Source organism: Canis lupus, chromosome 18 (assembly GCF_011100685.1).
Source record: "Canis lupus familiaris isolate Mischka breed German Shepherd chromosome 18, alternate assembly UU_Cfam_GSD_1.0, whole genome shotgun sequence".
Lineage (NCBI taxonomy): Eukaryota > Metazoa > Chordata > Mammalia > Carnivora > Canidae > Canis > Canis lupus.
This window is the reverse complement of record NC_049239.1, coordinates 40,048,197-40,065,218: the sequence shown is the minus strand read 5'-3', so window position 1 is coordinate 40,065,218 and position 17,022 is coordinate 40,048,197. Positions and strand designations below refer to the sequence as shown.

The 17,022-nt window shown below is 36.3% G+C and overlaps 1 protein-coding gene across 1 annotated transcript; it reads left to right on the top strand.

Annotated features, from left to right (window-relative positions):
* Positions 1-8,451: 8,451 nt before the first annotated feature.
* Positions 8,452-9,383, top strand: OR8K87 (olfactory receptor family 8 subfamily K member 87). The gene is given in 2 exon segments (NM_001389105.1): positions 8,452-9,370; positions 9,373-9,383. Coding segments are annotated over 2 exon segments (930 nt in total).
* Positions 9,384-17,022: the final 7,639 nt, after the last annotated feature.

The following is a 17,022-nucleotide window of genomic DNA, read 5'->3' as shown; positions in this document are numbered from 1 at the left end:
TTTATCCCTTATTAAGAATACATCTATATAATTTTTAATTTTTATTTTTTATATATAATTTTTAAGGGGTGAAACTCAGGGGTGTTCATTGAGGCACTACCCTGTACTGTTGGTGATAGGTAAGAGTTGGAGATAAAATGTTTATTAAAAAACATTAAGTGAAATTTGTTAAATATATATCATGGTTTATAACACAGAAAGAAGCAACACATGTCGTATCATCTTTACACAAGTAAAGTGACTTAAATGCAACAATGAAACTTATAGAAAAATAACACAAATACATAGTTATATATATGTAAATATATTTTTGCAAGGACAAATTGATCATCTAAGCATTAATCAAGTACAACGGAGCATGTTTCAAGGTGGGAGAGAAAAATTGGACTGGGGTTGGACAGAAGGAATAAATTAAATTCTGCAATGTGAAAGTAAGGAGAAAAAGCAAAATGAAAAAAGCAACAGTGGAAACCATGTCGGTGATGGCAAGTCACTATGCGATGAGAATAATGCCTAGCTAATTTCTACCTTAGAAGGAGGAATAACAATGAAAACAAAAATGAAAATAAAGGAAATAACACATACTTACATAATACATAATTATTATTCCGTTTATAATTTTTAAATAATATAGAACAGAATTAATCATTTCTCTATCATGTCTCCCATCCCAGGAGACCACTTGATAAGCCTGACTAAAATATATGACATTTTAATTAAAAGTCCTGTGAAGAAGAGATGAAAAGTTATGTAAGAGTGAAAAATAGCTCTTGTTTCTTTGTTGATCTTCTGCTTAGAATGTCTGTCCATTACCGTGAGTAGGTGTTGAAGTCCCCTACTATTAATGTATTATTATGTATGTTACTTTTCTTTGGTTATAAATCATTTTATATAATTGGTTGTCCCAAATTAGAAGCATAAACATGTATAATTATTAGGTCTTCTTGTTGGATAGACCCTTTAAGTATGCTATAGTGTTCCTCCTCATCTCTTACTAAAGTCTTTGGTTTAAAATCTGTCTGATATGAGGATTGCTATCCCAGCTTTGTTTTAAGATCCATTTGAAGTTCTCCACCCCCTCATTTTCAGCCCGGAAGTGTCTTTAGTGTCTTTAAAAGGAGTCCCTTATAGACAACATAAGGTTGGGTCTTGCTTTTTTTTTTTTTTTTAATCCAATCTGGTACCTTGTGTCTTTTGATTGAAGCATTCAGTTCATTTACATTCAGAGCAACTATCGAAAGATATGATTTAGTGCCATTGTATTACCTGTAAAGTCCTCTTTTCTGTAGATTGCCTGTTTCTTTCTGGCCTATGTTACTCTTGGGCTCCCTCTTTGCTTACAGGATCCCCCTTAATATTTCCTGCAGGAATGGCTTGGTGATCGCATATTCTTTCAGTTTCTGTCTGGCCTGAAAGCTCTTTATCTCTCTTTCCATTCTGAATAACAGTGCCTTACTGGATAAAATATTCTTTTTTAAGATTTTATTTATTTATTCATGACACACACACACAGAGAGAGAGAGAGAGGCAGAGACACAGGCAGAGGGAGAAGCAGGCTCTATGCAAGGACCCCAATGTGAGACTCCATCTCAGGTCTCCAGGATCACACCCTGGGCTGCAGGCGGCGCTAAACCGCTGCACCACCAGGGCTGCCCTGGATAAAATATTCTTGGTTGCATGTTTTTCTCATTTAGTACCCTGAGTATATCATGCCAGCTCTTGCTGACCTGCCAGGTCTCTATGGATAAGTCTACAGTTAGTCTAATATTTCTTGCTGTATATGTTAGGAATCTCTTGTCTCAAGCTGCTTTCAGGATTTTCTCTTTATTTCTGAAATTTGCAAGCTTCACTACTATATGTTGAGTTATTGATCTATTCTTATTGATTTTGGGAGAGGTCCTCTGTACCTCTTAGACTTAAATGTCTCTTTCCTTCCCCAGATTAGGGATGTTCGCAGCTATGATTTCCTCAAATATGCCTTCTGGCCATCCCTCTTTCTCTTCACCCTAAGCACTCCAATAATTCTGATGTTGCTTCTTTTCTGGTATCATTGATTTCTCAAAGCCTCTCCTTATGGGCTATTAGTTATTTTTCTCTCTTTTCCTCAATTTCCTTCCTTTCCATCAACTAGTCTTCTATGTCACTTACTCTGCCTTCTACCTCATTTACCTGAGGTGTTAGAACATCCAGTTAGGCTGCATCTAAGTTAGGATATTTTTTTTTAAATTTTGGCCTGTTTAGATCTCATTTCTGCACTAAGAGATTCTCTAGCATCCTTTATGCTTTTTTCAAGCCCAGACTAATGAGTTTATCACAGTTATCCTGAACTCCAACTCTGACATTTTACTTAAATTCATATCAATAGATCTATGGCAGAGAGTATTGCTTCTGGTTCTTTCTTTTGTTGTGAATCCCTTCTACTCATTTTGTCCAGAGAAGAATGGATGTATGAGTGAGCAGAATCAAAATATCAACCACGACTAAAGGAAAATACACACTAGACAAATCTGATGAGGTCAGAAAGCAAAACAGAAAAGCAAAAGAAAAAAAAAGGGAGGTGTAGAAGAGAGAATATAAACTCACACGGTGGACAAAAGAGGGTAATGCCCTTGTTCCTGAGTGGAATTTGGTCTCTGTGTTAGAAGACACTAAATTCCAAATTTTAAGAAAGCAAAACATATATATACAAAAATAAAATTGAATGGAGTGAAAGGAATCCAAAAATGAAGTATATATCAATAAAATGTAAATGTAAAAAAAAGGAAGTTAAAAAAAGACTTAAAAACAAAGACTTGATAAAATAAGAAACTAATTGAAGAGGGGAAAAAAGAAAGAAAAGAAATGGAATTTTTTAAATTGAAAGATAAATAAATCACGAGAAAAAACCCTCAAATTCTATATACTATTTTCCCCTAGCACTGTGAGGTCTGTTTTAGAGTCTTGTGAGGTCTGTTATTTGCTGTGCACCTGTTCTTCCTGCCTTGCACTGTTGGTAGGAATACAAGTTAGTGCAGCCACTCTCGAAAACAGTATGGAAGTTCCTCAGGAAGGTAAAAGTAGATACCCCACAACTCAGCAATTGCACTACAGGGTATTTATCCCAAAGATACAGATGGAGTGAAACAAAGGGACACCTGCACCCCAATATTCATAACTGCAATATCCACAATAGCCCAACTGTGGAAGGAGCCAAGATGTTCATTGACAGATGAATGGATAAGAAAGATGTGGTCTATATAAACAATGGAATATTACTCACCTATCAGAAAGGATGAATACCCACCATTTGCTTCCTTGTGGATGGAACTGGAGAGTATTATGCTGAGTGTATTAAATCATCCTAGAAAGACAATTACCATATATTTTACTCATATGCGGAATATAAGAAATAGTGCAGAGGACCATAGGGAAGGAGGGAAAACTGAATGGGAAAAAATCAGAGAGGGAGACAAACCAAGAGAGACTCTCTCTTCTTTTAAGATTTTGTTTGTTTATTCATGAGAGACACACAGAGAGAGAGATAGGCAGAGGGAGAAGCAGGCTACACGCAAGGAGCTGGATGTGGGACTCGATCCTGGGTCTTCAGGATAATGCCCAGGGCTGAAGGCAGGCACTAAACCGCTGAGCCATCTAGGCTGCCCCAAGTGAGACTCTTAACTCTGGGAAACAAAGTGATGGTTGATGAAGGGGAGGCCGGTGGGACATGGGGTAACTGGGTGATGGGAATTAAGGAGGGCGCATGATATGATGAGCACTCGGTGTTATACACAGCTGATGAATTATTGAATTTTACATCTGAAACTAATGGTGCTGTATATTTGCTAATTCAATTTAATTTAAAAATGTGAAAAACAGGAGTGAAATAAATAGGTGAGATAGATGATAGATTGATGATAGATAGATTATACATATGTAATTTATTCACTGGTGAGTCCAAATTTGCCCTGCTTATTAATAGACAACCTCCAGGCTTTTTTTTCCATCCTCTCATATGCTTTCGTGAGAATAAATAAATTGCTTGGCATCCCCTGAGGGAGAGTCTCAAAAGGTGAAGAAAAACCATATATTATTCTCAATATGCCATGTTAAGAAACACATATAGGAGTCAACACAAGGTTTCATTACAGGTAAAAATAACAGAATGTTTGTGTAGTACCTTATGCTACCAAATATCCACAAAGTTTTAGTGATGCTTGTAGCATTCCATTTCATGTCCATGGCCACCCTAGCAAAATGTGACATATCTGATTTAGTTTGCTTTGCTTTATAGTACACATAATGCCTGAGAAAGAACAGAACTTAACTCCTCTGTCCTTGATTTTAAATTTTTTGTATGTTTTCACATGGGATGAGAGAGAGGCCAAATACTCCTGTGCATATTTGAAACTTCATTTTCATATTGTTATAAAATTCTTAGGTTTAATATAAACAGTTTTATCTCAAATGGAAGCCAAAACTGACAGCAAGTTATGCACAGTGGAAAAACATGCAATTTTTTTTAATTGGCAAAATTAAGAAACTACAGGTATTTTCTCTTATTTTGATGCCATTCTGAATACTTACTTAGTGAATCTAGTCACTTTTCATGATTCTCTAAAAAATAATTTTGGACTTAAGATTATTTAAATAAATGCATGAATATAATTATCACTTGATATCTTTTTAAGGAAAGAAGGGGTTGCCAACTCACACTGAGTTGTGTGTGCAAAGCATTACTTAGATATTAGGAGACCTTTAAGTACCAAGTTTTACAGTAATGGAAGGATGTTCATGATGTTCTTTCCAGCGGGACCTGACTGAAAGCAGGTATAATTATGTCAAAGAATGTAGCTTTAAAAAAATAAATATCAAATATTCAATAGTGATAGTAAACTATGAAACAGCAATTTGATTCTTTTCGTAGAACTCCAAAGCTGGTGAGAGGAAATGCTTTTATCTTTCTTCACCTCATAGAAAAATTGGTACTTAAAAAAATGCTATTTAAAAGTCAGAGAAAGACAAATATGATTTCACTCATATGTGGAATTTAAGAAACAAAACAGATGACCATAGGAGAAGGGAAGGAAATATAAAATAAAAGGAAAATGGAGAGGGTGACAAACCATGAGACTCTTATGTCTAGGAAACAAACTGATGGTTGCTGGAGGGAAGGTGGGCAGGGGCGGGGTAACTGGGCGATGGACATGAAGGAGGGCACTTGATGGAAAGCACTGGGTGTTACATGCAACGGACGAATCTCTAAACTCTACCTCTGAAACTAATAATACACTATATGTTAATTAGATTTAATTTAAGTAAAAAAATGTTTTAAATGCAATTTAGAGACCCATGGGTGGCTCATTTGGTTAAGCATCTGACTTTTGATTTAGGCTCAGGTCATGATTTTAGGGTCCTGAGATTAAGCCCCACATCTCTCTCCCTTTCACTCTACCCCTATCTCAACTGTCTCTCTCTTCCTTAAAAAAAAGTAAAAACTTAAAAATTAAATAAATAAAAAATTACTAGTAATCTTTATTTCAAAAAAACACTATTTATCTTTTAGCCTTCCATGATTGTAAAGGAAAACAAAACAAATGAAAAAAAATGAAACAAGCAAAACCCAACATTTATACTGCTTTTTGACTGTACTTACTAAATATTTCTCTATTATTACCTACTGACGCACATTAGCATATTTCTAATATAAGAAAGGTGTATGTCTCACAGGCATATAGCATATCCAAAGGTCACAAACATAAGCAAATTTATAAGTAAGTTAAGTGGAAATTACACATAATTACTTTTTATTTAATGTTGTGGAATTGTATGTTTTCGTCTGCTTATATATATCTCATTCAGAGACTTCTGACTTATAATTTCATTGCAGGCAGTACATTTCCCTTTTTTTTTGGAAAAAAAGCATTGATATTCATAATTTTTTAAACCAAAAATAGTGTGTGGCCCGGGTGGCTCAGCGGTTTTAGTGCCGCCTTTGGCCCAGGACGTGATCCTGGAGATTCAGGATCGAGTCCGGCATCGGCCTCCCTGAATGGACCCTGCTTCTCTCTCTGCCTCTGTGTGTGTGTGTCTGTGTGTGTGTGTGTGTGTGTGTGTGTGTGTGTGTCTTGTGAATAAATAAATAAAACCTTTAGAAAAAAATAGTTCTCTTACCTTAAAATGCCATCCACCTCCTACTCTGGCATAATTTTTCTCTATGGGTTTTTAGGGTATTATATACATTTTCTGTTGTTACATATATTTTTATCTCCATTATGTGCCATATTATAGTTTGAATGGATTCCTGTGGGCTTCATATATGGAATTTCAAAGTGCATCCAGGAATTTACATATACCTCATCTTTAGTGTATTTTATTTTGTCTCTATGGTATGGTGTATCACAGTGACTGTCAACTTTCTCTTTTTTCTTTAAAGTATTATGTCTTTTAATTCAAAGGGAATTTTTATGAAACTTCATTGCATGAAACCTCTGCCAGTAGTCTTTTTACCCCCCAATTTCACCACATTCCTGTAGTTTCTTGCTTGATAAAGTGCGTATGATTTGTTACATACAAGTTAGTATATCTCTATTTTAATGAAAATGCCACAAGGGGAAGAATAGTATTTTAGGCAAATCTATATTAAAATAGCTTATATTAAAACATTGTTAAAATAAATAATAAAATTGGAAGATAAGTAATCCAAAGAGTAGCAACATTCTTGTTCAAATTTAGTCATGGAATAGCCAGTGGGGTAGGAACTGGGATGAGTTGCAAATGTTACATCCTGTTTAACAGTTCCTCACTTATTTATACTAGAGCCCCTACAAAGAACTTAAGTCACTGGCCAGAGAATGCATAAGTATGTAAGTAAAGAAAGCAGAAGCATTTCTGATAAGTTATTATCACTATTAAAAAATAAGCAAGCAAGCAAGCAAACAAGCAAAAGCCCATAACGTACTTGATTTTTGAGACCTATCTCCAGGTAACATAAACACATTGAGTTATTGAATCCTCAGTTATCCTACCCAAAAACTCTTCAAAGAAATGTCAGTTTTAGAAATGAGAATAAAGAGTTTTAGATAGCTTTCACTTTTTGCCAAAATTAACCCTTTGCATATACTATAAATTAGGATATAGTAGAAACTATATCTCCTGGTATGGTTCACCATATAAATAACTCCCACTATGATCTATTATACTTTCCTTAGACATACACCTGTCAAATACCAGTCAAATATGCTAACATTCCAGGCATAATATCTTTCATAGGACCATGTTTTGAGGAGTAGGTTTTGTGCATTTGGGGAATTTGTGGCTTAAAGTTATTATATAATTAACATATGTATTAGGTCATATGACTAATGTATTTTACAAATGTTATTTTGTGATTGTGCCACGTAAATGATAGAATTGGTTAGATGGGAGATGTATAGATATATTCATTGTTATTAGGTATATTATTGTATTGTTTAACATTTTTTGTTTTTTTAAATTTTATTTATTTGCAATTTGCCAACATATAGTATGGCACCCAGTATTCAGCTCATCACAGATGTTTAACTTTTTTTGATGTAGTATATATCTGTTCTACAAATTTAAAGAAAAAAAAATAATCAAAAAATAATTTAAAATACAATTTGAAGTAGATAAAAATTTCAAATAGATAAAATGTTTTAGATTATAAAGTTCTTTAAAATCGGAGATTCTATAATTTTAATAGATACTCAATAAAGTTTTTTTTAATTGAGACAAATGAAGAATAGTAAAATAATAACCCTTATATATAAGTCCTAAATATTTACTTGTTTTTTAATTTTTTCTTTAACATCCCTATCTATCATCTGTCTATCTATCTATCTATCTATCTATCTATCTATCTATCTATCTATCATCATCTATCTAATTATATCATCAGAGGTTCTTAACTTTGTTACTATTGCTGGTCTTGGATGAATATTGTACTGGAAATAGTAAATATATTTTTAATTACTAGTACATAGAGAGAGAGAGTATATATATAGTAATATATCCAGTACAAATAATTACAGTACAATTATTTGTACTGGATATAGTAAAATATTTGTACTGTAAAATTATTGTACTGTAATTATTTGTACTGGATACAGTAAAATATTTAGCAGCTTAACAAGTGTCTAACCATTAGAAGTCAGTAGCATCCCAACTCCCAGGTGTGATAACCAGAGTGTCTTCAGACATTGAAGAATATTCTTTCTGGGCTAAAATGGCTCCAATTGAGAACTATTCATCTACCTCCATTTCTCTTTCTTTCCCTATGTATGTATAGTAGTCTTTGATGGAAATGAGTTTGTCTTCAAATATCCTTAAAAGGAAAGCTTGGATGTATCTTATTTATACTAGTTTGCCATACTAAACATTTCCCAGGATTTAATGCATGAAATCTATTGATTATGATGATGTATCTACCCAGAATAGATTTTTAAATAAACCTGGATGGAAAAACACAATCTGACCATGCTCAATGAATTCATTCTCATGGGAATCACACATCGTCCTGAGCTGCAGGCTCCATTATTTGGGCTCTTCTTTGTCATCTATTTGATCTCCGTGGTGGGCAACCTGGGCATGATCATCCTCACCAAAGTGGATGCCAGACTACAAACACCCATGTACTTCTTCCTCAAACACCTGGCTTTTACTGACCTTGGTTATTCAACAACCGTGGGACCCAAAATGTTAGTAAATTTTATTGTGGATAAAAGTACAATCTCCTATTACTTTTGTGCTATGCAACTAGCTTTCTTTCTTGTGTTTATTATCAGTGAACTTTTCATTCTGTCAGCTATGTCCTATGACCGCTATGTAGCCATCTGTAACCCTCTGCTCTACCCCCTCATCATGTCACAGAGGGTCTGTCAGGTGCTGGTGGCAATCCCTTATCTCTACAGCACATTTGTGTCTCTTCTAGTCACCATAAAGATTTTTAGTTCATTCTTCTGTGGCTACAATGTTGTAAATCATTTCTACTGTGACTGTCTCCCCTTGTTATCTTTGCTCTGCTCAAATACACATGAAATTGAATTGATGATTTTGATTTTCTCAGTTTTTGATGTCAGTTCATCCCTTCTGATAATTCTTGTGTCTTACCTGCTGATCCTGGTAGCCATTGTCAGGATGAATTCAGCTAAGGGTAGGCTCAAGGCTTTTTCCACCTGTGGATCCCACCTGACAGTGGCCACAGTGTTCTATGGGACTTTGATATTTATGTATGTGCAACCTGAGTCCAGCCATTCCTTTGACACTGATAAAGTGGCGTCCATATTTTACACCCTCGTTATCCCCATGCTGAATCCCTTGATCTATAGCTTGAGGAACAAAGATGTAAAATATGCAGTGCAAACAATGTGGAAAAAACTATGCAATAATGTTTCTTAAAGCTGACATACAATATGATCCCCCAAAATTAGGTTATGGGCTTCAAAATTTGTTCTGTATGTCTCTAGAAGGAATAATAGCAAACACAAGTGAGTTCAATATACACTTAGAGGTTATCTAAGTGCTAGTCACACTTCTATGTGCTGTAAATACATTAGTATACAAAACAGGAAAAATATTTTCTTTTTTTATGGGAAGGAGATATATTATAAAAATAATAATAATTAGGTACAATTTATAGGACAGTAGAATTGGTTAAGACACCATAAACCATAAGAGTAAGTAGGAGAGTCTTACTACTAAGACTCTTACTAAGGGTCATGAGGAAGAATAGAAGGCACAAAAGGGGAGTTCAAATGATTCTTACGTTATTCTCAATTAATAGATTAAATCTCCCAGTGTCTGTGTGTTTGTGTTTGTGTGTAAGTATTTCTGTGAGCTCATTTTTCACTTTTAGCCTTTGTACTCTTCTTATTGGAATATGTTGAAATCAAACTGACTGTGATTTCAAGAAGGCTCAGTGTAGCACTATGGTTGGAAATCATCTGTCATGTGAATTTGTTCAAATATTCCAGTACCCTGTGGGTGATCTCAGGGTGCAGCTCTTCTCATCAGTGAGTTGCTTCCATATAGGAGCCCTAGAAAGCCTATTAACTCAACATATATAGCAATTCAGTAACTTACAAGATCAGTGTAACATCTCTTTTGTCTTAATCAGTCCATTTCCCTATACCAGGGGAAATACAAATTAAGAGAGATTTTCTTGATTATAGTTAACAGTACTTCCATTATATACTTTAAAGTTGCTAAGACAGTAAATCTTATATGTTCTCATCACAAAAAAAATGGTACTTATGAAACATGATGGAGACATTAGCTAATGCTAAAGTGTAATCATATTGCAGTACATAAGTGTATCAAATCAACACATTGTACACTTTATACTTGTTATGTGTCATTAATACCTCAATAAAGCTGGGAGAAAAAAAGATAAATTTCTTGATGTCTCTAAAAGAAGCTTCCAATATTTGATTTTTGATTTTATGTTTTGTTGGGGTCTTTATTTCTAACTGCTTGTTTTTGTCTAATGCGATGGGTACACTTTTTTATTTCTGAAAAATAAGAATACTCATTAAAATTAGTTTTCTAATTGGTTTTTTATCTTTGAAAAAGAGGTCTATTCTATGTTGAATTTGGTTTGTTGCCTTTTTTGGGGGGTGACTTTCCTCAATATTGGTTCATAAAAATATGTAAAAGATTTCTATTAGGGTCCATTATTTCACTGCATGGATTTGATAATCTTTGCTAAGAAGCAAAAGGAGATAATCCCATAATTTGAGCTATACTATATTTCTAGTAAAAGTTTAGTAAGATATGCAACACTTTATAGAATACTATGTTAAAGCTTCTGGCATTCTAACTCTTCTAAATTTTGAACTTTTTGTTTATTTTTAGCATATTTTGTCATTATTTACACCACAGAGACACTGGGCTGTTTCTCTGCCTCCATCATGGAATAAAATTTTCTGTATATTCAAAAAAATTTGAATAAAACTTATTCATTGGAATAAAAAAATCATATGTGTATTTCTATGTAAGAATAATTCTTACTAAAGAGTTTTCACATTGATTTTTTAATTATTGAGAAGAAATATGTACTATGAACTTTGCAACTATAAATATAAGAAAATATTTAGCTTTCTAGGAGCAAACACATAGTTCTTGGTGGCTGCTAAGGTTATGAAAATGTCTAAAATAATAGTTTTCATTACGTACTTCCCCAAATTATCTTCAGTGAATAATTATGACTTTTGTAATAGGAGAAAATAACAGTCTCCAATAATCTGGATTTGAAAAATATGAAATAACTCAACATAACTGACTATCCCACTTCTAAAATAAATCTTGTTAGGGATCCCTGGGTGGCTCAGTGGTTCAGTGCCTGCCTTTGGTCCAGGGCATGATCCTGGAGTCCCGGGATCGAGTCCTGCCATCAGGCTTCCGGCATGGAGCCTGTTTCTCCCTGTGTCTCTGCCTCTTTCTCTCTGTGTCTATCATGAATAAATATCATGAATAAATAAATAAAATCTTCAAAATAAAAAATAAAATAAAATAAATCTTGTTAAAAAATATCTTGTTTCATAGTCCCTCAAATGATAAACCAGAAAGAGAATAAAATATATTGGGATTTACAAATTGTGATAATGTATTTTATTTATTTTAAAAGTCAGTCTCTATTTCAATATTAAGTACAACAATAATTTATTTCAGAAAGTTCAATATATTTCCATAAAATGGAAACGTTTTTAAAAATTAAAAATTGGTGCATAACTGAAATTTTTATGTGATATTATAAAGAATTTCTAAATTTCATATACTATGCAATGATAATTTGAGAAGATTAACAAAATTGAGAACATAAAAAGTACAAAAAATTTAGAGACATTAAAGGTATCTAAACAATACATTGTTTTAGGTTAGGATATTAAGAATGAATGCATTATATATTTTTATGTATACAGGATGCTAAGAAATACTGCATTAAAAAATCCCAGATGAAAAGGATCTCACTATGGCAATATATATGTAAATAACTCTCACTAATCCAAAACTCAAGCCTAGGGATTCTTGACTGAGGAATTCCACTAAGTTCCTGGGAAATGAGTTAAATACATTTTCTTCCAGAATATTGAATTAAATACTCAATTCAATTTAATTGAAGTAAATACTCAACACTGTTTGAGGGGCACTTCCCCCAATATCAAATGCAAAAGCATCATAAGATGTAAATGTAGCACCTAAAAAATTCACCAAAAACAAAAACTTAAAAACAAAAAATTTCAGGCGAAAACATAGTAGATAATATTTGGGATCTTGGGTTCTGTAAAGATTTCTTTTTTCTTTTTTAATAATTTATGAGAGACACAAAGAGACAGAGAAATAGGCAGAGGGAGAAGCAAGCTCCCGTTGGGAGCCTGATGCAGAACCCGATCCCAGGACCCCAGGATCATGACTTGAGACGAAAACAGATGCTTCACCACTGAGCCACCAGGTCGGTCCTATAAAGATTTCTTAAATACTATACTCAAAGTAAAACAAATTAAGCAATTTTGATACATTGTAAGACATCAAAATCATATATTATACTCTTTATAAAAAGGTATAAAACCAATTTATGTTCTGGAAGGCAATAGTTTCAGGTAATGTATTTCATAAAGGGCTTGTTCCACAATCTATACAAGTGTCTCAAACCTCAATGCTAATATCAACAGACCTCCAGAATGGGCAAAACATTTGGAAAGTATTTCACCAAATAACACACAAAAAGTTTAAATATGTACATAAAATGATGCTCAGTATCATTGTTCAGTAATGAAATTCAATTTATTTATTTTTTAAAATATTTTATTTCTGTATTCATGAGAGACACAGAGACTGAGGCAGAGACAGAGAGAGAGGGAGAAGCAGGCCCCATGCAGGAAGCCCGATGTCGGACTGGATCCTGGGACTCCAGGATCACACCCTGAGCTGAAGGCAGATGCTCAACTGCTGGGTGACCCAGGCGCCCCTGAGATTCAATTGAAAACCTCAATGAGATAACACTACAAATCTGTCAGAACACCTAGATGTGGAGGAGGGGCAAGATGGCTGAAGAGTAGGGTCCCCAAGTCACCTGTCCTCACCAAAGTACCTAGATAAACCTTCAAATCATCCTGAAAATCTTCAAATTCGCGAGAATTAAAGAGAGAACAGCTGGAATGCTACAGTGAGAAGAGTTCGCGCTTCTATCAAGGTAGGAAGACGGGGAAAATAGAAATAAAGAAACAAAAGGCCTCCAAGGGGGAGGGGCCCCGCGAGGAGCCGGGCTGAGGCCGGGGCGAGTGTCCCCAGGACAGGAGAGAAGAATCAGGAGCTGCACCAATCTGCCCGGGCAGAAAGGCCTCGCAGGGAGGTGGAGCAGGACCCCAGGAGGGCGGGGATGCCCTCGGGCTCCCGGGGACACTAACAGACACCTGCGCCCCGGGAGAGTGCGCCGAGCTCCCTAAGGGCTGCAGCGCGCACGGCGACCCGGAGCAGCTCGGAGGGGCTCGGGCGGCGGCTCCGACGGAGGGGGCTGCGGGGCCGGAGCGCGAATGCACCAGCGCAGGCTCCGGAGCACAGGGCGCCGGGACACAGCCCAGGATCCGGCCTCCCCCGGGACAGGCAGAGGCCGGGAGGGCACAGGACAGCAAGGACGCTCCTGCCCCGAGCTGAGCAGATCAGCGGTCTGCCCCGGAGCCTCCAGGCCCTGCAGACAGAGAGCTCCGGAGATCCTGCGGGAGCTGATCCAGGGCTGCAGAGCTGGCCCAGCCACTGGGGCTGTTCCTCCTGGGGCCTCACGGGGTAAACAAACCCCACTGAGCCCTGCACCAGGCAGGGGGCAGAGTAGCTCCCCCCAAGTGCTAACGCCTGAAAATCAGCACAACAGGCCCCTCCTCCAGAACACCAGCTAGATGGACAAGTTCCAGGGGAAGTCAAGGGGAGGGGCCTAAAGTATACAGAATCAGAAGATACTCCCCCGTGTTTGTTTTTTTTTTTTTCTGATTGCTTCCCCCACCCCTTTTTTTCCCTTTCTTTCTTTTTCTTTCTCTTTTTCTTCTCTTTTTTCCTTTTTTTATTCCTTTTTTCTTTTTTTCTTTTTCTCTTTTCTTTCCTTCTTTCTCTCCTCTCTTTTTCTCCTTTTCCCAATACAACTTGTTTTTGTCCACTCTGCACTGAGCAAAATGACTAGAAGGAAAACCTCACCTCAAAAGAAAGAATCAGAAACAGTCCTCTCTCCCACAGAGTTACAAAATTGGATTACAATTCAATGTCAGAAAGCCAATTCAGAAGCACTATTATACAGCTACTGGTGGCTCTAGAAAAAAGCATAAAGGACTCAAGAGACTTCATGACTGCAGAATTTAGAACCAATCAGGCAGAAATTAAAAATCAATTGAATGAGATGCAATCCAAACTAGAAGTCCTAATGACGAGGGTTAACGAGGTGGAAGAACAAGTGAGTGACATAGAAGACAAGTTGATGGCAAAGAGGGAAACTGAGAAAAAAACAGACACACAATTAAAAGACCATGAAGATAGATTAAGGGAAATAAACGACAGCCTGAAGAAAAAACCTACGTTTAATTGGGGTTCCCTGGGCACCGAAAGGGCCAGAGGGCCAGAATACGTATTTGAACAAATCCTAGCTGAAAACTTTCCTAATCTGGGAAGGGAAACAGGCATTGAGATCCAGGAAATAGAGAGATTCCCCCCCCCCAAATCAATAAGAACCGTTCAATACCTCGACATTTAATAGTGAAGCTTGCAAATTCCAAAGATAAAGAGAAGATCCTTAAAGCAGCAAGAGACAAGAAATCCCTGACTTTTTTGGGGAGGAGTATTAGGGTAACAGCAGACCTCTCCACAGAGACCTGGCAGGCCAGAAAGGGCTGGCAGGATATATTCAGGGTCCTAAATGAGAAGAACATGCAACCAAGAATACTTTATCCAGCAAGACTCTCATTCAAAATGGAAGGAGAGATAAAGAGCTTCCAAGACAGGCAGCAACTGAAAGATTATGTGACCTCCAAACCAGCTCTGCAGGAAATTTTAGGGGGACTCTTAAAATTCCCCTTTAAGAAGAAGTTCAGTGGAACAATCCACAAAAACAAGGACTGAATAGATATCATGATGACACTAAACTCATATCTGTCAATAGTAACTCTGAACGTGAACGGGCTTAATGACCCCATCAAAAGGCGCAGGGTTTCAGACTGGATAAAAAAGCAGGACCCATCTATTTGCTGTCTACAAGAGACTCATTTTAGACAGAAGGACACCTACAGTCTGAAAATAAAAGGTTGGAGAACCATTTACCATTCAAATGGTCCTCAAGAGAAAGCAGGGGTAGCCATCCTTATATCAGATAAACTAAAATTTACCCCGAAGACTGTAGTGAGAGATGAAAGGGACACTATATCATACTTGAAGGATCTATCCAACAAGAGGACTTAACAATCCTCAATATATATGCCCCGAATGTGGGAGCTGCAAATATATAAATCAATTAATAACCAAAATGAAAAAATACTTAGATAATAATTCACTTATACTTGGTGACTTCAATCTAGCTCTTTCTATACTCAATAGGTCTTCTAAGCACAACATCTCCAAAGAAACAAGAGCTTTAAATGATACACTAGACCAGATGGATTTCAGATATCTACAGAACTTTACATCCAAACTCAACTGAATACACATTCTTCTCAAGTGCACACGGAACTTTCTCCAGAATAGACCACATACTGCGTCACAAATCGGGTCTGAACCGATACCAAAAGATTGGGATCATCCCCTGCATATTCTCAGACCATAATGCCTTGAAATTAGAACTAAATCACAACAAGAAGCTTGGAAGGACCTCAAATACGTGGAGGTTAAGGACCATCCTGCTAAAAGATGAAAGGGTCAACCAGGAAATTAAGGAAGAATTAAAAAGATGCATGGAAACTAATGAGAATGAAGATACAACCGTTCAAAATCTTTGGGACACAGCAAAAGCAGTCCTGAGGGGGAAATACATCACAATAGAAGCATCCATTCAAAAACTGGAAAGAACTCAAATACAAAAGCTAACCTTACACCTAAAGGAGCTAGAGAAAAAACAGCAGATAGATCCTACACCCAGCAGAAGAAGAGAGTTAATAAAGATCGAGCAGAACTCAGCGAAATCGAGACCAGAAGAACTGTGGAACAGATCAATAAAAGCAGGAGTTGGTTCTTTGAAAGAATTAATAAGATAGATAAACCATTAGCCAGCCTTATTAAAAAGAAGAGAGAGAAGACTCAAATTAATAAAATCATGAATGAGAAAGGAGAGATCACTACCAACACCAAGGAAATACAAACGATTTTAAAAATATATTATGAATAGCTATATGCCAATAAATTAGGCAATCTAGAAGAAATGGACGCATTCCTGGAAAGCCACAAACTACCAAAACTGGAACAGGAAGAAATAGAAAACCTGAACAGGCCAATAACCAGGGAGGAAATTGAAGCAGTCATCAAAAACCTCCCAAGACACAAGAGTCCAGGGCCAGATGGCTTCCCAGGGGAATTCTATCAAACGTTTAAAAAAGAAACCATACCTCTTCTACTAAAGCTGTTTGGAAAGATAGAAAGATATGGAGTACTTCCAAATTCGTTCTATGAGTCCAGCATCACCTTAATTCCAAAACCAGACAAAGACCCCAACAAAAAGGAGAATTACAGACCCATATCCCTGATGAACATGGATGCAAAAATTCTCAACAAGATGCTAGCCAATAGGATCCAACAATACATTAAGAAAATTATTCACCATGACCAAGTAGGATTTATCCCCGGGACACAAGGCTGGTTCAACACCTGTAAAACAATCAATGTGATTCATCATATCAGCAAGAGAACAACCAAGAACCATATGATCCTCTCATTAGATGCAGAGAAAGCATTTGACAAATTACAGCATCCATTCCTGATCAAAACTCTTCAGAGTGTAGGGATAGAGGGAACATTCCTCAGCATCTTAAAAGCCATCTACGAAAAGCCCACAGCAAATATCAT